The sequence below is a fragment of the Mirounga angustirostris genome, unplaced genomic scaffold (genome assembly GCF_029215605.1).
Source record: "Mirounga angustirostris isolate CCGP_5_RB_7025 unplaced genomic scaffold, mMirAng1.0.hap1 SCAF_4, whole genome shotgun sequence".
Classification (NCBI taxonomy): Eukaryota; Metazoa; Chordata; class Mammalia; order Carnivora; family Phocidae; genus Mirounga; species Mirounga angustirostris.
The window spans coordinates 106,776,213-106,801,331 of NW_026991712.1; the positions used below are offsets into that span (position 1 = coordinate 106,776,213).

Consider the following 25,119-nt stretch of genomic DNA (forward strand, 5'->3'; position numbering starts at 1 on the left):
ATTTTTTACTATATTTCCTTGATTCTTCAAAAGTTGTATTAAGCAAAATTTTTCATACCAGATCTTATTAAGATTCTTAATAAGAGACTTAAAGAAAAAGAAAAGAATATATTACCTGGTTGGCACAAAATCTTGTAGCCAAAAATAGGATATCAGTGTTGATAATATTATGGATAAAGAGGTTGCAAATCCTTTTAAAATATTATCTGCATATTTAATAACAGCAGCTATTACAAGGCCTCCAAGTGCCTGCAAAAATTTTAAAAGATTATTTTAAACAAACATAAATAAAACTGCTTTTCAAAACAATCTCATTACTCAAGCTTTAAGCTTTTGTTCTATAAATTTAATCCCATTATAATAAGTGATTTTTTTTTAAAGATTTTATTTATTTATTTGAGAGAGAATGAGAGAGAGAGAGAGAGCACATGAGACGGGGGAGGGTCAGAGGGAGAAGCAGACTCCCTGCCGAGCAGGGAGCCCGATGCGGGACTCGATCCCGGGACTCCAGGATCATGACCTGAGCCAAAGGCAGTCGCTTAAACCAACTGAGCCACCCAGGCGCCCATAATAAGTGATTTTTATTAAATATATCCTATCACCAATACACTTCCAGGTTTTGTTCAACAGCACTTTTATTTCAAAAGTTACCTGATGAAGTAACTACCAGTGTAATCTGCAGTTTGTTATAATATAGTTTGACTATACTGTGAATAAAACATCTATCCTCAACCAATTTAGTAATTAAACATCACTTGTTCAGACAAATGTGGAAAGACTGGTCACTTGGATCAGTGAAATGTTTTTACTTTTGAAGTAAAAATAAAGTGTAACTTGAAATTTATTTGGCTTTCTTCCTCCAGCTTGTCACCATTCAATCTACCTTTTATTGCTGTCAGATTACTCTTCCTGAAAAAACTGTGAAAGAACTTTCTACCAAATCCCTCTCAAATTCCAAATTGTGCCAACTTTCACTGTACCTCTTCATATGACAGAAGCTTATTATTAGTGAAAGTCACAAACTATGCCCATTGAGGTCACTACAAATTGATGTCCTAGTACCTCCTGGCAATGTACGCGTTCATCTATTTAGTCCCTGATGAATCCCTCATATCAACCATACCAAACCTTCTTTATCTTACTCAAGTCTTACAGAAAGAGGGCTTCCCTCTGCTAGGATAAAAGCCATCATACAAACTCTTGACTTACCTATCTCTGCTTCAAATTTCCTCTGAATTTTCACTTATCCTTGTCTCCTTTTCTCCTATCTTAAAAATAGAAGTATCCTTTCTGCTTTCAAAACACAACTATCAGGCGCCTGGGTGGCTCAGTTGGTTAAGCGACTGCCTTCGGCTCAGGTCATGATCCTGGAGTCCCGGGATCGAGTCCCGCATCGGGCTCCCTGCTCGGCAGGGAGTCTGCTTCTCCCTCTGACCCTCCCCCCTCTCATGTGCTCTCTCTCATTCTCTCTCTCTCTGAAATAAATAAATAAAATCTTAAAAAAAAAAAACAACACAACTATCCTTTGCTATCTTCACCCAACTTCTGTAAGAGACCTTGCTTCTTAAAACTGCAAATACCTCTAAAGAAAGGTTTTGTGAGGGCAGTGACTTGTATCTTCACTTTTATACCCTCCAGAATAATCAAGTATATTTTTGATGACGAAATTATTCAACCCTTGAACAATTTCAAATTATCAACTGAAATAATTTGACAGGAATATTTTAATATATAACTATAATATATGGCTATAAACTGTTACAGATTTAAATATCTAGATCTGCTTTTGAGCCTTAATGGGCTGATCACAGACCTCCTATGCAATAAGAATTATAAAAAAATCAAAAGTTGTATTTGCTTTCAGCTTCAACTCTTTTATTCTTAAACTTGATTTTAATTATGTCAAATTTAAACATCATAAAGTTCATTTATGATCTTTTCAAAGTAAGTTTTCATTATAGCATTAAGACCAGTTCTATTTTAACGTCCCTGAATAAACTAAATATAATGAGAACACCAACAGGAGGGGTCTTCTTCCCTCACATAGTACATTAGGAGCTACTGTGATTATCTACATTAAAATAAAGTTTATTAGCATTAAATATAAGACTTTAAATGCTTTACCTGAAGAATAACAACTATCCAAGTCAGTCGGTTATATCCCTGAAAAAATCCATTCTTTGACACCAATTCTCCATCATAAATGTATACACCCATTAATCCAAATATACTCCCAAAGAAACCTAAAAAAAAAAAAAAAGTAAAGTTTATGTCATGTGTCACTTAGTCTGTCTGGAGGAATATTTTTCCATTGACATTCCAAAAAAAAATTTTTTTAAGATTTTATTTATTTATTTTACAGAGAGAGTGAGAAACAGAGACAGAGCATGAGTAGGGGGAGGAGGAGAAGCAGACTCTCCGCCAAGCAGGGAGCCCCATGTGGGACTCAATCCCAGGACCCTGGGATCATGACCTGAGCCGAAGGCAGACGCTTAACCGACGGAGTCACCCATGCACCCCTTGAAATTTATATTTAGCTTTTCCTTGTTGATAAAATTTGACTACTTAATCTTTTACTTGGGAGGCACCTGGGTGGCTCAGTTGGTTAAGCATCTGCCTTCAGCTCGAGTCATAATCCTGGGGTCCTGAGGTCCTGAGATGAGCCCTGAATTGGGCTCCCTGCTCAGCGTGGAGTCTGCTTCTCCTTCTTCCCCTGCCCCTCCCCCCTTTCTCTCTCTCAAATAATAAATCTATAAAAAAATAAATAAAATTTAAACAAAAATCTTTTACTTGGATATTTATATAAACCTAACAAAATTATACTTAGTACTATATTATGACAGTAAGACAAAAACAGGAAAATATAGAAAAGAGCAGAGATTACCAGCTTTGGAACACTAAAAAATACAATGCTTCGGGCACTGGGGTGCTCAGTCAGTTTGGCAGCCAACTCTCGCTTTCGGCTCAGGTCATGATCTTGCAGTTGTGAGATTGAGCCCCTCAACGGGCTCCGCGCTCAGTGCAGAGTTTGCTTCAGATTCTCTCCCTCTCCCTTCCCCTCTTCTCCCCCTGCTCTCATGCTCTCTCTCTCTCTCAAATAAAATCTTTAAAAATATATATATATAATGCTTACATTACATGACTACATGGCTGTCTCATTCAAATATTTGAAAAATGGTCACTTTTGGCATATTCATTGTCTCATACCTTCCTATTGCTAGCTCTAGATTTTCATATATACATATTTATATACATATTTATATATGCAGATATAAAAGCTCAGATATGTGGCATAGCATTTTTCCTTATTAAGAAGTTTTGGAAGTACATTAAGTAGTATGCAAAAATTCAAAGCTAAGAAATAGTCAGGCAACATCAGAAGCTGTCATTACTAAAGTCTTACTGTTAAGGAAAGCCAGTTCAATGAGAGGAGAAACTGTCTTATTCACTCCTGCATTCCTTAGTTGTACCACAGAGTTTATCACATGACTACTGGATCTAAGAGATTTCCAGGAGCAATCCTAAGCTATAAAGAAAGAAATGAATGCCTACAAGGGTCACCTGTTAGGAGTAGTTTCTGATAATATTTGTGTTCAAAGAGTGCAGGGTGAAGCAACTTTTTTTATAAAGCCATAACTACTTGAAGATTCCATGAGGGAAACAAACTAAAAGGGATATGAAATGTTCTTTTAATTTTATTTATGCCAACTCAATCAAAATTTAATTAAGTTTTTTATTTTAATTCTAGTACAGTTAACATACAGTGTTATATCGGTTTCAGGTATACATCAATCATTTTAAGATGTCTAATTTTGAGGGGCGCCTGGGTGGCTCAGTTGGTTAAGCGACTGCCTTCAGCTCAGGTCATGATCCTGGAGTCCCGGGATCGAGTCCCGCATCGGGCTCCCTGCTCGGCAGGGAGTCTGCGTCGTCCTCTGACCCTATCCCCTCTCATGTGTTCTCTCTCTCTCTCAAATAAATAAATAAAATCTTTAAAAAAAAAAAAAAGATGTCTAATTTTGAACATGAGAATAATACAAACTTACAAAACTAGAAAAATAAAAAATACAAAAAGAAACACTTATGACTGTATTAGTTTTCTATGTTTTAATTATAAAAAATAACACTTGAGAGGCGCCTGGGTGGTTGGTTAAGCGGCTGACTCTTGGTTTTGGCTCAGGTCATGATCTCAGAGTCATGGGATCAAGCCCCATGTTGGGCTCTGTGCTCTGTGGGCTCTGTGCTCTGTGTGAAATCTGCTTGAGGTTCTCTCTCCCTCACCTTCTGCTCCTCCCCCACTCGTGCCCTAAATAAATAAATAAATAAATCTTTTTAAAAAAATAAATAAAAATAACTCTTGATAATACACTTGATCTTAGCCAAAAGGCCGGGAAGCGATTAACTCTTGATAATGACAAAAGGTATATAGTATAGAAGGTTACATACATGTCAGTATGTACAGATCTACTTCATTCTATCAGTTGTATAATATCTCATTGTATGGATAATAATATGAAATACATACATAACATCATGTGCCACAAGTTGTTCTAAGTGCTTTATGTATGTTAACTCACAACAACCCTATTAGGTAGATACTCTTATGCCAATTTCATAGATGAAGAAACTGATACACAGAGAAGTTAAGTAAACATGTCTGAGTTCACACTGCTGGTAAGTGATGGACTCTGGATGTGAATCCAGGCAGTGTGGCTCTGGACTCCATGATCTTAACCACTGCACTATTTAATCATATCGATAATTTATTTGAGCAATCTTCTACACGTTTTCTATTTTTTACAATTATAACCAATTCTAAAATAAATAACCTTGAACATCTATCTTTGTGCTCTTGTGTAAGTATATCTGTAGGATAAATTCTTATCCAGAAGAATTTTTTCATCAAAACATTTATTTAAAATTTTGTTAAACATTCCTGGGGCGCCTGAGTGCCTTCGGCTCAGGTCATGACCCCAGAGTCCTGGGATGGAGCCCCATATCAGGCTCCTTGCTCGGCCGGGAGCCTGCTTCTCCCTCTCCCTCTGTCCACCCCCTGCTTGTGATCTCTCTCTCTCTCTCTCTGACAAATAAGTAAATAAAATCTTTAAGAAAAATAAAAATAAATAAATAAATAAACTTTTGTTAAACATTCCCAATTTGAGATCCAATAAGGTTATATTAATCTATACTCCTGGCAATCCTAGATAATAAGAGTTCCTGTTTCTCCACTCTCTGGCTAACACTGGATCTTATCAATTTGCTAATCTTTGACAGTTTGATACTTGATAAATGCGATTAAAATGTTTTAATTTGGGGGCACCTGGGTGGCTCAGTTGGTTAAGTGTCTGACATTGGTTCAGGTCCTGGGATATAATCAGCTCTACGCTCAGTGGGGAATATGCTTCTCCCTCTCCCTCTGCCCCTACCCCTGCTAGTGCATACATGTGGGTGTGCACACTCTTGCTCTCTCTCAAATAAATAAAATCTTTAAAAAATAATGTTTTAATTTCTGTTTTTGTAATCTCAAATTATCTACAACTAATTTATGTATCCTTTTCAAAACTTTGAGTTAGCTTACCATTCACTAGATTGTGTTATGAGGTTAAATTAAAGAATAAGAAACCCATGATGTACCACAGAATCATGAATTCTGACTTTTCATTTTTATCTTATAATTCAAGAAAATTTGGGGCAATCACACAATGTTTTAATATTTCGTTCTTTCCTGATATTTGCATATTTATATAAATAGCTGACGGTAGTGCTTACTATGCAAGGCACTTTATTCTAAACACTCTACAAGTATTAACTCATTTAATCCTCATAGCAACATATGGAGTTAGTACTATAATTAAGTACATTTTATCAATAAGGAAAGTGAAGTGGAGGAAGATTAAGTAACATCCCTAAGGCCATAAAGGTGGTTAAGTGATGAAATCAGGATTTGAGTTGGTCTGACTACAAAATCAAGTGTTCTTATCCACTATACTAACGATACACTGTTTCTGAAATGGTGAATTAAGTTGGTTGGTGCTTTTCAAGCCTCTGTACTTGCCTTCCAGACAAACGAACAAAAAGAAGCTAATTTAATCTTTAAAAGTATTTACTTCGAATATTCTCTAAAAAAAAAACCCAACTTGATACATTTCTACAGTTTTTGCACAGAAACTAAAATAAATCCTGTGGTCATTTAAAAATGAAGGTTTAGTTTGTTATCACATTATTTGAAAACAGATGGAAAAATGGACTAATCAAATTTGGAAGGTTTGTTTGAGATGGTTTGACTTAAAATATAGGCCATTAGGAGTATACACATTCACTGTGGAGGGCCTGACTGCTACCAAGGCAGACATGGTATACCTGTTAAGTTGATGTAGACAGAAAAAAATAATGTTTTCAAAGATGAGCTCCAAAATCACAAGGACAGAGGTTTAAGACAAAATAGTTGATTTGCAACTGAGCTGTCTCTCACATGCAGCATTTTCCAGAATGAATATATACCAGGAATACCAAATGCTGGAATCTTTGTATGAGGAATTAAAGGTTATAATACTGTATATATAGCTTAAGTATTTGTTCAGGGGCGCCTGGGTGGCTCAGTTGGTTGGGTGTCTGCCTTCAGCTCATGACCTGCCAGGTCATGATTCCGGGGTCCTGGGATCGAGCCCCGGGGAGTCTGCTTCTCCCTCTCCCTCTGCCCCTCTCTGACCGCTCATTTTCTCTCTTGCTCGCTCTGCCCTCTCTCTCTCAAATAAATAAAAAATCTTTAAAAAAAAATTTGTTCAGGAGCACCTGGGTGGCTCAGTCTTTAAATGTCTGCCTTCGGCTCAGGTCATGATCCCAGGGTCCTGGGATCGAGCACCGCATTGGGCTCCCTGCTCAGTGGGAAGCCTGCTTCTCCCTCTCCCACTCCCCCTGCTTGTGTTCCTTCTCTTGCTGTGTCTCTCTCTGTCAAATAAATAAAGAAAATCTTTAAAAAAATTTTTAAAAATAAAAAAATAAAAAATAATTTGTTCGGGGCGCCTGGGTGGCTCAGTTGGTTAAGCGACTGCCTTCAGCTCGGGTCATGATCCTGGAGTCCCGGGATCGAGTCCCGCATCGGGCTCCCTGCTCGGCAGGGAGTCTGCTTCTCCCTCTGACCCTCCCCCCTCTCATGTTCTCTTTCTCTCTCATTCTCTCTCTCAAATAAATAAAATCTTTAAAAAAAATAAAATAAAATAATTTGTTCAAAGGCAATCCTTCAATATGTGAGGTGTGTTTTGTTTTAAACTATCTTCGATTAGAAAAATGACACAGTATTTAAAAGCTAAAACATAACATTTTGAAATAAAAAAAGGTATTAAGATTTTAAAACAAAGATGAAAATTGCATCATTTCAAACTTTTTCCATTTACGTATCTTTTTTTTTTTTCAGCTTTACTGAGGTAAAACTGACAGAACTGTAAGATATTTAAAGAGTACATTGTGAGTATTTGATATACAACATGGTGATAACAGTTAATAACAATGTATTATATAACTGAAATTTGCCAAGTATTTTAATCTCCTTTTCCAGGAGGAAAATAGGTCATTTGGAACACCTTCTCTGAGAATTGTAGCAACCAAGAATAAAGTTCCTAAGTCTCCAAATAGTGAGGACCGAAACCGGCTACATACACCCTTATGTCACAGACCTAAAATTCCATTTCTTGAATAAAAGGCATTCATTTAAAATACAATGGTTGAAAGGCAAAAACTCTGCCAGATATTTGAATCCCAATGGCAGATTCTATGGGAGGCTTATTTATTTAAAGATATATAGTAATCTTTAAAACTAACAATATAATCATTAAAAAAAATAATATTAGAAAGCACTTAAAACTTATCTTACCAAGCTGAATATTTCTTATCCACACTGATTGTTTGGTTTCTTTTAAGATTTTCTCAAAGTAAACCCCAGCAAAGCCACTTGAAAAACATGCTGTGAGAACCGCCATGAGGCCTACAAACTGAGAACCAGCTGAAAGTTCCTTAGAATCAAGCTCTTGAGAATCTGAGGGCCACTGAACAAAAAGAAAAACAAAACTGGAGTTTAGTCCTTATGATATTTTACAAAGTGCATATTTAGAGCCCACTCTCAGACCTTAAGATAAAAATGCAACCAATACCGGGGCGCCTGGGTGGCTCATTCGGTTAAGCGGCTGCCTTCGGCTCAGGTCATGATCCTGGAGTCCCGGGATCGAGTCCCACATCGGACTCCCTGCTCAGCGGGGAGCCTGCTTCTCCCTCTGACCCTCCCCCCTCTCATGTGCTTGCTCTCTCTCATTCTCTCTCTCAAATAAATAAATAAAATCTTTAAAAAAAAAAATGCAACCAATACCATTCTTGGGGATTTGCAGAGGAGTGCTTTTGAAAGAAAAACTAAGAATCGTTTTATTTATTATTTTCCCATTGTGATATTACCGTTATAACTTACAATTTCAAAAAATTCCCTAAAAAAGAGAAAGAGAATGAGTAAATGCACAGATGCACAAAACCGCTTCTATAAATTGTAGAAGTTCAGAGTGTGAACTGTTGGAGCAGCAAAAATGAGAATGGAGCTTTTGGTAATTATGGAAGGTCCATAGGGTATCACGTTAACCATTATGGGCTTTATCCTATAGATCAGTGTTCCAGAAATTATCATCTTCATGGTTTTTGTCAAATCTGTGTTCCACCTGAACTATTTATTACTTGATATTTTAATTTAAAACACCTCACTTTTTAAAATGTAATACCTATTTTAACTTATCCTTAGCAATATCTATGAAAATAAGGGTTTGAAATGACAGTTAAAATTTTGTAATACCCATTTAAAAATAACTATTAGAAATATTTATTCAAGGGGGCACCTGGGTGGCTCAGTTGGTTGGGCAACTGCCTTCGGCTCAGGTCATGATCCTGGAGTCCCGGGATCGAGTCCCGCATCGGGCTCCCTGCTCGGCAGGGAGTCTGCTTCTCCCTCTGGCCCTCTCCCTTCTCGTGTGCTCTCTCTCATTCTCTCTCTCTCAAATAAATAAATAAAATCTTTAAAAAAAAAAAAAAAAAGCAATATTTATTCAAGGGGCACCTAGCTGGCTCAGTTGGTAGAGCATTCAACTCTTGTTCTCGGGTTTTTGTAAGTTCAAGCCCCACATTGGGTATAGAGATGACTTAAAAATAAAATCTTAAAAAAAATGCTTGCATTGTTTAAAAATAAAATATTTATTCAAGATAGACATACCACACTCTGCGGAAAGTGACAGACATACCACACTCTGGATGGCAGGAAACTGACATGATTGGATTTGTTTTTAGATAAACCATAGTGGGGACACCTGAGTGGCTCAGTCAGTAAGGTGTCTGCCTTCAGCTCCGGTCATGATCCCAGAGTCCTGGGATCAAGCCATGTGTGGGGCTCCCTGCTTAGTGGGGAGTCTGCTTCTCCTTCTGCCTGCCACTCCCCCTTCTTGTGCATGCTCTAACAAATAAATAAAATCTTAGATAAACGGTGACTACGTGGAGTTTGAGTTTTGAGGGATGTGTAAGACTGAAGTAAAAAAAAAAAAAAATCAGGAGGTAAATGATCATGTGAGAAACAAAGAACACATGAACTGGGGAAGTGATGATAAAGACAGATAAGGACAGAATCAAGAAGCATTAGAAAGCAGAATCAGGGGGCGCCTGGGTGGCTCAGTTGGTTAAACATCTGCCTTCATCTCAGGTCATGATCCTGGGGTCCTGGGATCGAGTCCTGTGTCAGGCTCCCTGCTCAGTCGGGAGCCTACTTTCCCCTCTGCCCCTCCCCCCTGCACGCCCTTTCTCTCTCAAATAAATAAATAAAATCTTAAAAAAAAAAAAGAAAAGCAGAATCAGCAAAGTCTTAGTGACTGATTAGATGCACAGTCATCAGGAAGAGTCTAGGCCAACTCCTAGGTGGAGTAAATAATGAGGAAAAAATAGAAACAAGAACAGGTTTGGTGGAAGAAAAGGTAAAGTTTTGGATATGCTCAGTTTATAAGGTCTACTGAATAACCAAGTTAAGATGTCCAATAGGTTTTTAGATATACAAATCTGAAATTACAGGTGATGACACAGACCAAGGAACCATGGACATTTAAGTGATAATAAAAACCTACAGAATGGATGATGTCTCCAAAAATAAAGATATAATTTAAGGAAAAGAACAAGCCTACCAACAACCCTAATATCAAGTATCAAGGAAGAGGATCCAGGAAGGAACCCAACAAGGAATTATTAGAAAGATGAGAAGAACCAGGAAAGAATGGTATCAGGGAAGCTGATAGACAATAAGAAGGAAGTGATTAATAATCTCAAATGCTCAGACATCCAGTAAAAATCAGATTTGTTTTATATGCAGTATCTTATTTTCCTAACTAGATTGTTTATTTCTTTACGTCAGATAATTTGATTTTTATTTATTTTAATTTTAAAATTTTCTTCCTTCCTTTCTTTCATTCATTTCCTTGTTTAAATTCCAATAGTTAACATACAGTACTATATTAGTTTCAGGTGTACAATATAGTAATTTAACAATTCCGTATATTACTCAGGGCTCAAGGTAAGTGTACTCTTAATTTCCTTCACCTATTTCCCCTATCTCCCCCCCACCTCCTCTCTGGTAACCATCAGTTTGTTCTGTAGAGTTAAGAGTCTGTTTCTTGGTTTATCTCTTTCTTTCTTTGTTCGTTTGTTTCTTAAATGCCACATATGAGTAAAATCATATGGTGTGTATATATATATATATATATATATATATATATATATATATATAGTAGAATATTACTCAAGCATAAAAAAAGAATGAAATCTTGCCATTTCTAACAACATAGATGGATGTAGAGAGTATAAGGCTAAGTGAAATCAGTCAGATTTTTATTTATCAGTTGCAGCCCCAATATAGTATTGCTCAAAGGAAGCCTTCAAAAAATGTCAGTTGTGAGAACAAGCATTCATTTGCTTCAACGATTAATAGAACTATATTCTCCATACACAGTAACTAAAGTTCTGAAACTGTGATAAAAATGAAAGGTATACGGGCGCCTGGGTGGCGCAGTTGGTTAAGCCTTCGGCTCAGGTGATGATCCTGGAGTCCCTGGATCGAGTCCCGCATAGGGCTCCCTGCTCGGCGGGGAGTCTGCTTCTCCCTCTGACCCTCCTCCCTCTCATGCTCTCTGTCTCTCATTCTCTCTCTCGCAAATAAATAAAATCTTTAAAAAAAAAAAAAAAGAAAGGTATACTTATCTTGAATAGTTACCTGTACAAAAGCAACTCCTGTCATCAAAATTACTAGCGAGAGCCACTGGTACACACCTAATTTTTTACTAAGCATAGACACGGAAAATAACGCTGTTGTAAGAATTTTCAACTGATATGTGACCTGAAAAAGAAAACAGTTAATATTATTGTTTGTTTGTTTGTTTCTTAAAAGAACTACTAAAATATGTTTTAAGTACCTGATAAGTAGCTGCATCCAGATTTGACAGGGCCACATAGAGTAAATTATTCTGAAGAGTATATATCCCTGATGGAATAGCAAGTTTAAGCGTTTCCATAGGTTTATTAAGTATTTCATCATGTAGTATTCGATTCAGTGTTCTTAGACTACATTCTAGTAAAAACATGAAATGGGCAAAATCATTAAGTAACTCTGAGTAAGTTACATACACTCTCTCAAGGCCTGTTTTCTCACTTATAAAAAAACAGAAACAGTCCTACATGTTAAGATACCTTTAGGTCTAAAGTATACCTTTAATGATACTAATTTTTCAAAGTTAAATATTATAATATAGCACATTAAGAAGAGCATTCTCCTTATATTCTTTCATTAGGGAACACAAGCAAATTGATTATATATGTACACACACACATATATTTATGATAACCAAAAGCTCAGAGCAAGTATTAATTTTTCAGCTGAGTATTCTTACTCTATAGTAGCAACATTATAAAAACTTGTATTTTGTGCATTCCATTTTATCATCAGCTGAACTTCAAAGGGATCTGTCTCATCCCCACAGGTCCAGGTCCAGATCCAAAGCTGCTACAGCAGCTCAGTGATGATATCAGGACCTAAGGTCTCTCTCCATATATATTGGCTTTTTACCTTCATGCTTTTCATCTATTGTCTACATGATTATTGCAACAAAGCCACCAAATGATTGCTGCACTTCTTTCTGGTTCTTGTGTTTAGGCAACAAGAAAGAACAGGAGGACCTAGCAGGCATTGCTCTCATAGACCAGGATTTTGTTGCAGCTACCCATTGCAGTAAGGGAGCTGGGAGCTGGGCAATGTAGTTTTTTTTCATATTCTTCACATTAGAAACAACAAAGGGAGAAAGGGGCTGGGAATGGACTTTGAACTAGCCAACCTACAGTATTAATCACAAAAAGCGTCCAAAGAAGGTTACCAACACATAAACCCACGGCACTTGGCTGGCTCAGTTGGTGCAACATGTGACTCTCCATCTCATGGTCCTGAGTTCAAGCCCCACACTGGGCATGGAGCCTACTTAAAATAAAAAAAACTAAAAAATAAAAGATACATAAACCCCCAAAGACAGGAGAAATCTAAGGAATCCTACTACTTTGCCAACAATGATACTTCATAGATGATTTTCTCTCCCAACATAAAACCTGAAAAGTTTCATTATGTAAACTTTTTAAAAATGAAAATACTGTTTAAAGATTAATATCTGAAATTTATCCCTTCCTCACGCTAAAATAATAATAGTAAGATAAGATGTAACTAAAAGTTACCAAAAGATTTTTTTCTTAGATTTAGCAGAAAAAAATCTAAAATATTAGCTCATTTAAACATTTTTAAAATTAGAGGCGCCTGGGTGGCTCAGTTGGTGAAGCATCAGCCTTCAGCTCAGGTCATGAACCCAGGGTCCTGTGATTGAGTCCCACATTGGGCTCCCTGCTTGGCCGGGAGCCTGCTTCTCCCTCTCCCTCTGCTTGCCGCTCCCCCTGCTTGTGCTCTCTCACTCTGACAAATAAATAAAATCTTTAAAAATTTTTTAAATTAAATTAAACTTTTAAATAATTAATGCTATCACATATTTTTCTCACCAGCAGTTTAGGGAAGGTCTTGTTCCATGTTCCTTCCAATTCCTGTTATTGTTAGGCTTTTTATTTTCGTCAATCTGAAGGTAGTGAAATTGAGTCTGTGGCTCTAATTTGATTTCTCTGATTCCTAGTGAGGTTGATCTATATTTATATATTTTTATATATTTATATAAACATATTTTTATATATTTGTCTTTTTAAAATCTTTTATTTTTTTAAGATTTTATTTGAGAGAGAGAGAGCAAAAGCAGGGGGAGGGGTGGAAGAGAGGGAGAAGCAGGCTCCCCGCTGAGTGGCAAGCCCTCCCTGGGGCTGATCCCAAGACCCCAGAATCATGACCTGAGCTGAAGGCAGATGCTTAACCCACTGAGCCATCCAGGTGCCCCACATTTATGTGAATTTTATTCTACCTTACTGGTGACTCAGTCTTCTTTTTTTTAAACCACCAGATCTAGACCATTTTACAGGTGAAATTTTTTTTTTTTTTAAGATTTATTTATTTATTTTGGGGGTCGGTGTAAGGAGCAGAGGGAGAGGGACAAGCAGACTCCACACTTAGAGCAGAGCCGGATGCTGGGCTTGATCTCACAACCCATGAGATTATGACCCGAGCCGAAATCAAAAGACTGATGTTTAACCAACTGAGCCACCTAGGCGCCCCTGACTCAGTCTTTTGTTGGTTCTTCTTCTCAATCTGACCTCTAAATGTTAGGAATGTTACAGAGCTTAGTCTTTGGCCTTCTTTTCTCAGTATATACTAAATTACTTCATCCAATCCTTGACTTTAAAGCAATATACAAGATGACAAATCCTTGAGCTCCATATTCATATATCATACTATTTAATATTTCCATTTGAATGCCTTATGGGCATCTCAAATTTAACATGGCCCAAGAGAAACCTTAATTACCCCTTAACTTATCTTCCATATATCATTCACTGCAGTACCCACTCACCCAGTAATTTAACCTAAAAACCTAGGAATTATTTCTCAGACTGGATTCCCCATTTCCTTGACCATTACACACCTAATCTACTAGCAAGTCACGTGAGCTGTAGCTTAAAAAGACATCTTTTTTAAGAGATGTTGATTTGTGAACCAAAACAACACCATCTTGGACAACTCTGCTATGATGACCATTCTGTGATATGAAGCATTCTGGAACATAGATTTCACCCCCCACCCAAACACACACACACACACACACACACTTTCCTTTTGTTTAACCACATCCTTAAGTACACCCTTGGGATATAACATCCATGATCTGTCTTGGAGATATGACTGACCCACAGCTTTTCTTAAACATTTTCCTCTTGGGGGTGCCTGGGTAGCTGTCGGTCAAGTGTCTGCCTTCGGCTCAGGTCATGATCTCAGGGTCCTGGGATCGAGCCCTGCATCACATCGGGCTCCCTGCTCAGCAGGGTGTCTGCTTCGCCCTCTGCCTCTGCTGCTCCCCCTGCTTGTGCACTCTCTCTCTCCCTCAAATAAATAAAATCTTAAAAAAACAAAACAAAACATTTTCCTCTTGGATGGTCCCTCAACATGTACTCTCCAGCCTCTAGGGACTATAAAAGCAGGTCTTAAGGGAGGTGGTACTGCAGAGATCTACTCCTCTTGCAGCTGCCCACAACACCCTTGTCAAGCTGCATTTGTCGGCCTTTTTCTTTAGTCTCAGAGCTCCTTCAGCTTTGGAAGTTGTTTTGCATATACCTCCCATTCACATTACAACATCTCATAAACATCATTTCTTCTCTAGCAATGTAATCAAAGACACTATCATCTTCTTGCCTGGACTAGTGCAACAGCTTCCAAACATGACTTTCTGAACCTATTCTTGCATCTCCTCTGCTGTCAATATGGTCACTGCATTGGTCTTTCCATGTGTAAAATGGGACATATTTTAAACATTTCAATTATTTCTTTTCATTTTTATGGTGAAATTTGTAGCCTACAAAGCTATCTTACATTGTCTTTTTACTGAATGCCAATTCAATTTCTCTTTGTTCCATTTTGCTCCCAGATCAATATGCTACAGCCACACTGGCCACCATGATACTTTCAAAAGTATATCAAATTTACAAACAACTTAATTAAAAAGTGGGCAGCAGACTTGAACAGATATTTCTCTAAAGATACACCAACAGTCAATAAGCACATGGAAAGATGCTCAACATCGTTACTCATTAGGGAAAATCAAATCAAAACCACAATAAGATAGCACACCTACTAGAATGGCTATACGATTTTTTTTAAATGGAAAATAACAAGTGTTGGTGAAGATGTGCTATAATTTAAAAAAACAAACAGAAAATAACAAGTGTTGGTGAGGATGTAGAGAAATCTGAATCCTTGGACAGTGCTGGTGGGAATATAAAATGGTGCAGTTGCTGTGGAAAAGTCTGGTGGCTCTTCAAAAAGTTAAACACAGAATTATCATGTGACCAAGCAATTCCACTCCAAAGTATATACTCAAAACATATCAAAGCAGGGAGTTAAGCAGAGACTTATACCTCTATTGCAGTATTATTCAGTGTTCATTACAGCATTATTCACAATAACCAAAAGGTAGAAAAAACTAAAGTGCCCATGAATACATTAATGACTAAAACGTTATATATACACACACATACATTTACATACAATGAAATATTATTTAGTCATAAAAAGGAATAAAGTTCTGATACATGTTACAACGTGGATAAACCTTAAAAACATTAAGTTAAATAAGCCAGACATAGAAGGAGAAACACTGTATGATTCTACTTAGATGGAATATTTAGAAGAGGCCAATTCATAGAGACAGAAAGTAGATTAGAGGTTTCCAAGTGCTGAAGGTAAAGGAGAATGGGAGTTATTGCTTAATGGTTATAGAGTTTGTTTGGTGTGATGAAGTTTTAGAAATAGATAGTGCTGATGGTTGCACAACACTGTGAATATAATTCATGCCAATGAATTATATTTAAAAATGGTTAAATTTATACAATTTATGATATACATGTATGTGTAAAAGTGTATTTTACTACAACTTCAAATAATTAATAATGTAAAATACCCAAAAACACAGAATTGTACACTTCAAAATCTGACTTGTATGGTACATGAATATATCTCAATAAAACTGTTAAAAAAAAAACTATATCAAATTAGTCACTGCTGGACTAATCAATGCAGCAAATAAAATAAAAAGCATTGACTTTAATTACGACTTCTCTAAATTTCTAAAAGTTATAGAAGTATAGAATTTACTCTTAATCTCAATTATAAATGCAAGAAACTACATTTCACAATTCTAGCATTAACCAGAAGACATGAATCATGATATAGATCAGAATAAAATATGTTTGTTACTAGACTAAAACCATCCTAAGAAAATGAAAACTATTGGGGGCACCTGGGTGGCTCAGCCGGTTAAGCAGCTGCCTTTGGCTCAGGTCATGATCTCACGGTCCTGGGATCAAAACCCACATGGGGCTCCCTGCTCGGCGAGGAGTCTGCTTCCTCTCCCTCTGCCCCTCCGTACCCCCCGCTTGTGCATATGCACTCACACTCTCTCTCTCAAATAAATAAAATCTTAAAAAAAAGAAAATGAAGAATATTGAAATGTTTTTAATACATTAGATAATAAAGCAATAGTGTTTAAATGTGTAGTTACCAATATACATTTATGTATGTATCATATGTAAATCACACAAAAACAATCGAATAAATTGCAGTGACTTAAACAGAAAACCAAAAAACTTACTGCTGTCTTTGTAGACTAATAAAATGCAGGCTATTATTTTCAAAAGTTCAGCAACAACCACTGCTGTAGAAGATAGATAACGAGGTCCCTCCTCTTTTAAAGTCCTAGAATAACGCATCGTTAGAACCAAACTGGTAGTCTGAAAGACTAAAATTCCCAAGGAAAGGTATTTTAGGTTGGCAGACATTGTTTTATCTTCATTTGCCTGAAAAATAAATAAGCAGGGCAAATAAACAAAATTAGAAAATACAGAAACATATTAAAAATCAGTATGAGACTTCTCATTCCAGATAAAATAGAGTTAAGTGCATTCCACCCTTTTCTTCCTGCTAATTACAACTATAAACCCTGGACCAAAGAAAAAAGCTAACTACTATAAGACTCTGGAAGGTGAAGAAAATAAGACAAACTGGCTAGAGACCCCAGATCCTGAGTGATAACCCAATAGTGAATTCCCTGGAGACTTCTGCCACCTATGTATCTCAGCCTGGCTGCCATAACAATTCACAACCTGGAACCACAACAGGTGGAGAGCAACAACAAACAGAAGTCCTAAGAAAAACCCACTGTCTCCAACCAAAGGAATAGGAAGACAGCAGCTCTGCAGGATGGAGCCCTACTAACTGGATGCTATGTAATGTGTGAAACAGAGACTCGCTGACCATCTCTACCCTGCATTAATGAAGGCGGAGACAGTGGCCCTCTTCCCTACCACCCAGGGCTACAGCTACCAAGACTGTTGAGGCTGAGCCCTATGAACCACTCCTGCCCTAAGCAAGGTGACTGTCAGCCAAGAGGCAGCACCCTTCCTCCCTACTAATAAAGAAGATTTAAGTAGGAACCAAGGTCTCATAATACCCAAAATGTCCTTGATACAATCCAAAAGGAGTATATTCCTCATACCAAACAACAACAAAAACCAGGAAAAATCTCAACTAGGATGAGAAAGGACAATCAACAGACAACAATACAGAGTTGACACAGATGTCAGAATTACCAGAATTTTAATTTGTTGTTGTTTTTTGTTGTTCTTGTTTTTTAAAGGGAGAGGTGGAGAGGAGTAGAGGAAAAGGGAGAGAGAGAATCTTAAAGTCTCCATGTCCAGTGTGGGGCTCAATCTCACAACCCTGCGATCCTGATGTGAACCGAAATCAAGAGTTGGATGCTTAACCCACTGAGCCACCCAGGCATCCCACTGACCTCCAAACAAGAATTTATTGTTTTAAAGATTTTATTTATTTAAGAGAGATTTTATTTATTTAAGAGAGAGAGAGCATGAGCAGAGGGGAGGGTCAGAGGCAGAAGCAGACTCCCCACTAAGCAGGGAGCCCAACGTGGGGCTCAATCCCAGGACCCTGGGATCATGAGCTGAGCTGAAGGCAGACGCTTAACCGACTAAGCCACCCAGGTGCCCCCAGAGAAGAATTTAAAAGAAACTACTGTAACAATGCATGAACAACAAGCAATTATAAACACTCTTGAAATAATTTTAGATTCACATAGAATAAAAAATAGTACAAGAGTTCTTGTGTACTCTTCACCCAGCTTTCCCCAAAGATAAGAGTTGCAAAGTTCCTATAGTTTCCCTAAAGTAATTCAGAATTGACTCTAAGAAGCTCACTTTAAATATGAAGATACAAATAGGTTAAAAAGTAAAAGAATGGAAAAAGATATGCCATGAGAGAAATAACTATGAGAAAGCTGGAGAGGCCAGATTAGTATCAGGAAAAATAAATTATATAAGAATTATTTCTAGAATTAAAGAATGACACTTCATAATGATAAAAGTCAATACATCAGTAAGATATAACCATTATAGATGAATATTGTGCCTAATAACTAGCTTCAAAATACACGAAGCAAAACCTAACAGAATTAAAAGGAAAAAGCAAGTAAATCCATAAGTCATAATGTGAGATTTTAACCCACTTTTCTCAGTAATTACAAGAATACACACACATATATACCAAACCCCCCAGTATGAATACAGAAGATCTGAACAACACTATCAACCACTATAACTGTCAAAAACATGGAGATGTTCCACTAAGAGCCTCTTTCAAGGAAGGACTTAATGCAGTGTGTGTGGTCAATTAACTGCCTTTCCACCCAAGGTCACACCCTTTGCTTCCAACTGATCTAAAAATTGAATTCAATCTCAAGCAGAATCCCTACATGCTTTTTTGGTAGGAACAGATAAGCTGACTTTAAAATTTATATGGAAATACAAAGGACATAGAAAACCAAAACAATTTTGAAAAGGAAAAACAGTGTTAAATAAGTTAAACTCCCGGGGCGCCTGGGTGTCTCAGTCATTAAGCGTCTGCCTTCAAGCCCCGCATCGGGCTCCCTGCTCTGCGGGAAGCCTGCTTCTCCCTCTCCCACTCCCCCTGCTTGTGTTCCCTCTCTCACTGTGTCTCTCTCTGTCAAATTAATAAAATCTTTAAAAAAATAAAAATATAAATAAATAAGTTAAACTCTTGAGGGGTGGCTGGGTGGCTCAGTTGGTTAAGTGTCTGACTCTTGATTTCGGCTCAGGTCATGATCTCAGGGTCGTGAGACTGAGCCCAGCTTTGGGCTCCAAGCTCAGTGGGAGTCTACTTGAGATTCTCTTTCTCCTACTACCTCTGCCCCTACAGCCCCGCTCGTGTGCATGCATGCTCTTCCTCTCTCAAATAATAAACTTAAAAAAAAAAAAAGAAGTTAAACTCCTGAAATTCCATACTTACTATAAAGCTCTAGTAATTAAAACTGGTATTGACATAGGACAGGACAGAAGTATAGATCAATGGAACAGAAGACAGTCCAGAAGTAAATCCATTCGTATTTGGTCAAATGACTTTGACAATGGTAACAAAAAAATAATTCTAGAACAAGACACCTGCATTCTTTTTAAGTGAATCTCTACCCTTATCTACCTCACACTAGAAAAGGATCACAGATCTGTCATAAAAGCTAAAGCTATAAATATTCAAGAAGAAAACAGGAGAAAAATATAGCCATGTAGGGATAGGCAAAGATTTCTTTTTTGTATTTTAAAGATTTATTTATTGGGGTGCCTGGGTGGCTCAGTCATTTAAGCCTCTGACTCTTGATTTCAGCTCAGGTCATGATCTCAGGGTAGTGAGGATGAGCCCAACATGGGGCTCCGCACTCAGTGGGGAGTCTGCTTGAGATTCTCTCTCTCCATCTCCCTTTTGAGATTCTTTCTCCATCTCCTTCTGCCCCTTCCCCCATTCTCTCTCTCTCTCAAATAAAACTTATTTGAGAGAGAGAAAGAGCACAAGCAGGGAGAGGGACAGAGGGAGATAGAAAGGAGAGAAGCAGACTCCGGGCTCAACCTCAGCACCCTGAGATCATGACCTGAGCTGAAACCAAGAGTCAAAAGCTTAACCGACTGAGCCATCCAGACGGGACATGCAAAGATTTCTTACAAAAAGCTCAAACCATAAAAGAAAAATATGGATAAATTGCATATCATCAAAATTTAAAACTGTTCATCTCAAGATACTATAAAAATAATAAAAGGCAAACCACATCATGGGAGAAAATATTCTCAATACGTGTATCTGACAATGGCTTTGTATCCAGAATATATATAGAACTCTTACAACATAATAAATACAAGACAATCCATGAATAAAAGATCTCAATAGACATTTCACCAAAAAAGACAAACGACTAGCTAATAGGCACATGAAAAGACATTCAACATCATAGTCATTAGAGAAATACAAATTAAAACCACAATGAGATACCATTATATACCTATTAGAATGGCTAAAATTGTAAAAATTGATACTACCAAGCGATGGAGAAGATTTTGAGCAAATAGAGCTCTTAACATTGCTAGTGAGAATATTAAGTGATACAACCACTTTAAGTAACAGTTTGATAGTTTATTCTAAAAAAAAATAATAATCTTTTCATATAACCTAGAAATTCTACTCTTAGGTGTATACCCAAAAGATCTGAAAGCATTTATCCATAATACTTGTGTATGATTATTCATGGAAGTTTTATTTGTAACAGCCAGAAATTGGAAATAACCCAAATGCCCATTAACGGGTAAATTACTAAACATACAGTGGTACATCCTTATGATGGAATACTACTCAGCAATAAAAAGAAATGAAACACTGATACAAGTTAAAACATCAATGCAAACATTTTGCAACAGCAAAAAAGTTTACAGACAAAACAGTATATACTATATGATCCATTTATATGAAATTCTAAAAAGGGCAAAAGTAATTTGCAGTAATGCAAATTTATGGTTGACTGTGGCCAGGGATTGAGGTTGGGGATTGACTGCAAAGGGATAGCAAGAAATTTTGGGTGGTGATGGAAATATTCTGTATCTTGATTATGTGGTGGTTATACAATTGTATTCACTTATTGTAACTCATGAACTAAACATATAAATGGGTACATCTTATTGTGTGTAAACTACAGCTTAACAAAGTTGATTAAAGATAGAGGACATACTAAGTAGTAGCATTCCTCAGCAGGCTTTCCTCATAGCTTTGATTCTAGCTCTAATTTCTTTGGATTAATACCAGTGGTGTTCTGTTAGTCTGTTCTTCAGCCCAACTCTATCCTTTCCATGATTCCATCTTCCATCCTAAGTTTTGTTAATATTGACCCTCTTTATTGTATATCTCTTTATAGCTCTCACAACCAAGCCACCATTTACAGTTCTAGATAAATGATCCTCTATCTTCCCTTACCTCATAATTATTAAAATAGCATGTAATATATTCAAACATTCAACAGTCATTATTTGGTGCCTATACTAGGCCAAGTGCCATGGTTACAGTGACAGCCTATCCTTGAAGGCACAAAGTCTAGCTCATTAAATTTAGCAATTCTCTGACTGAATATGCTCCAGAATCAAACAATGTAACACCATCAATATGAGGATAAAATTTTTAGTGCCGAAAAAGAATGATTGAAAAAAATTACCTTAAGTACTTCATCTGAATTTCAGAGAGAAAATCTGAATAATATATGTCTTTTTTGTCACATATAAAGGATCAAGCTTAGAGGAAAGAACACATCAATTTATGTATCAACCATCTCACTTTTGTAAATCTGCATTAGCAAGAGTCCTAATGTGAAATAAAATTACAGCATTTTAGAGGTAGAAGATGCTTTAGAAATCATCTAGTATAAATATCTTCATTTTTAAATGAAGAAAATAGGGGCGCCTGGGTGGCTCAGTCGTTAAGCGTCTGCCTTCGGCTCAGGTCATGATCTCAGGGTCCTGGGATCGAGCCTCACATCGGGCTCCCTGCTCAGTGGGGAGCCTGCTTCTCCCTCTCCCTCTGCTGCTCCCCCTGCTTGTGCTCTCTCTGTGTCTGTCTCTGTCAAATAAATAAATATATAATCTTTAAAAAAAATAAAATAAAATGAAGAAAATAATAAACAGAGAAGTTAGATTACTTGTTCAAGGTCATTTAACTACTAATTGGAAATACATAGTTAAATATCAGGTTCGCTAGCTCTCACTACATGCTACTGTAGAATTTCAGAGGACATGCTAGTGGTCTTTATCTCCGTATGGAAGGAGAGCAAGTTGCCAGTAATCTACATTTGGCATAGGCACCCGATTCTCCTGGAAAATCTATTCAAGGAAGTCTTTTGTTTATTCTGTACAGCTAAGACCATAATGTACCTGTTATAACAGCAAAGCTCTACCTTCTTTTCAAATGAAATTTTAAAGGTCAGATTCTAAACCAGGATATACTATTTTTACTATTTTGCTTTTCCATTTCCAAGCATATACAACATCAACACATTCACTGTGATAATTCCATTCTTAATTATTAATACAGTTAACAGTCTCTTACAATGCATTTTTTTAAAGTATGTGAGATAATAGAAAAAATATATATTGGTCTCTGCCCTACGTCCTGACACAGGGCTCCTGAAACGCTTATAATTTCCTGGGTGATCAACTGATCATGCCTCTGTGATGAGAACTCCATAAAAATTCCACTAGTATGAGGTTCAGAGAGCTTTCAGGATAACAAGCTATACACACCGTGAGGATAACACATCCCAACTCCACAGGGACAGAAGCTCCTGCACTCAGGACCCTCCCAGGCCCTGTGCTTATATAGCTCTTCATCTAATTGTTCATTTGTATCCTTCATCATATCCAGTAATAAACTGGTTTAAGAAAGTGTTTTTCTGAGTTCTATGAGGCACTCTAGCGAATTAATCCAACTTGTGGAGGAGATGGTGGGAACCTCTGATTTGTAGCCAAACTGGACAGAGTTGTGGGTAATTTGGTGACCTACTACTTGCAACTGGATCTTAAATAGGGTGGGAGCATTCTTATGGGACTGAGTTCCTAACCCGTGGGATCTGACACTATCTGCAGGTATATAGTGTCCTAATTGAGTTAAATTGTAGGATACCCAGCTGGTGTCACAGAGAATTGCTTGGTGTGAGGAAACCATACCTCTTCCCCAACATTTGGTGACCTGCAATGTTAGAAGTGAAGTGTTCTGTATGAGGAGTAAAGGAGACACACAGGAGGAAAGAACTGGATTGTTTTTCTAATATAAAGTTGAAAAGTAAAATATATACAAACAAATGATCATTTGTACTAGATCAACTGTAAAGAATTACAATTTAATTCACAATTCTGCCTAAGGAAAGTAAAAATATGAGTATTTCTAAGATTATACAAATACATAACTTGGTTTTGGAATATAATACAGGTAAAATTAAATATGTTCATTTAATACAGACCATAAATTCACAGCAAATCCATAAATATGAAATCTATCAAAACAAAGACTATACTCCACTTCTATAATTTATAAGATTAATATTGTTTCTTCATTTTAAAGTGTACAATATTTTCTCATTACCATTGAACACAAACTCTAAACAATCTTACGTTTAAGATTTAATTTTAGTCCTCCCTACATTTTCTTCTCTTGCCACCTAATTCCCCTTTTTTTATACTTTCAGGTAGTGCTAATCCTCTAGTTTCCATATTATTCTTTGTTTCATTAAAATCTCCTATCTAAGAAACTTACAAACCAATAATCAACAAGAAACTATGCTAAATTCTCTCAAAAATGTAACTTTTTTCTTTTTTTTAAAGATTTTATTTATTTATTTGACAGAGAGAGACACAGCGAGAGAGGGAACACAGCAGGGGGAGTGGGAGAAGGAGAAGCAGGCTTCCCGCCGAGCAGGGAGCCAGATGCGGGGGCTCGGTCCCAGGACCCTGGGATCATGATCTGAGCCGAAGGCAGACCCTTAACGACTGAGCCACCCAGGCGCCCCCAAAATGTAGCTTTTTTCGATTTACTACCAAAAGCCTTACAACCCAGTCAACAAATTACTGCCCATGTTTTTTTAAGGTCCCTGGTTACTAAGCTCCCTGAACTCACTTTGGGTTCAGTGAGGCTCTCAGATTTATAGCAGGATCAGAGGAGTAAGGATGCTTAGATGTTCCACTTTTACTTAATAGCTAAAACCTGAAAAATGCACTCTTCTTGATTACTAGAGTAAAGAACACTATTTCATTCTGATGGCTCTTCTTTGTTTTATTCTGTTTTTTAAAAATAGCATTTATTACTTTAATTATTTTAAAAAGCAGTATATTCTTAGAAAAATGCAGAAAACTTATTTTAATTGGTAAAAATTTGAACCATAATCAACTATCCAAAAACATCTAATGATATTTTGGTATAGATTTTGTCAATAATTTTTCTTATTTCAGTTTTTTTTGAAATCCCTAAACCCCAGGACTTTAGTAGCAAAGGTGAAATAGAGTACCTAGACCATTTCATATTTCCACTTAAAAGTTTTCAACAACCTTTTGGGTTTCTTAGTTACATGGAAAACAGAGTCTTGTAATCACAAAGTTCCACCTTTTCCTAATAGATAGATCTTTCTTGACGGGAAAAAAATGGAATTTTAAAATTCAGTGAAGTACCAAGAACATAACAAACATCCATGATTCCATCACCCAGAACTGATGTCTCAATTTTGTCACATTTGTTTACCTTTCCTTTTGTAAAGGAATAAAATATTACAACTAAAGTCAAAGTCCCCTTTAAGCCACCACTCTAAGTCCTATTCCTTTCCCCCTCCCCAGTAGGAATCTGTTACAAGTTTAAAGTATATATTTCTCGTCTATTATTAAAATTTTTTTCATACATATATAATATAATCATAAGCCATAATTACATTAACATGGCATCAAACTGTATCCATTATTTGGCATTCTCCTTATTCTATTCAGTATTGTATTGCC

The 25,119-nt window shown here is 36.9% G+C and overlaps 1 protein-coding gene and 1 pseudogene across 3 annotated transcripts in view; both read right to left on the bottom strand.

Annotated features, from left to right (window-relative positions):
* Positions 1–25,119, bottom strand: part of SLC35A3 (solute carrier family 35 member A3) — a 64,350-nt gene that overhangs the window by 19,807 nt on the left and 19,424 nt on the right. For all 3 annotated transcript variants that reach the window (XM_064588764.1, XM_045897112.3, XM_045897110.3), the window contains exons 2-7: positions 16,836–17,040; positions 11,475–11,629; positions 11,276–11,398; positions 7,871–8,042; positions 2,125–2,243; positions 116–249 (exon numbers count right to left, since the gene is read on the bottom strand). In XM_064588764.1, the coding sequence (XP_064444834.1) occupies positions 116–249; positions 2,125–2,243; positions 7,871–8,042; positions 11,276–11,398; positions 11,475–11,629; positions 16,836–17,040 (908 nt within the window). The remainder of the gene's footprint in view (positions 1–115; positions 250–2,124; positions 2,244–7,870; positions 8,043–11,275; positions 11,399–11,474; positions 11,630–16,835; positions 17,041–25,119) is intronic.
* Positions 4,322–4,399, bottom strand: LOC123860765 (U2 spliceosomal RNA; annotated as a pseudogene).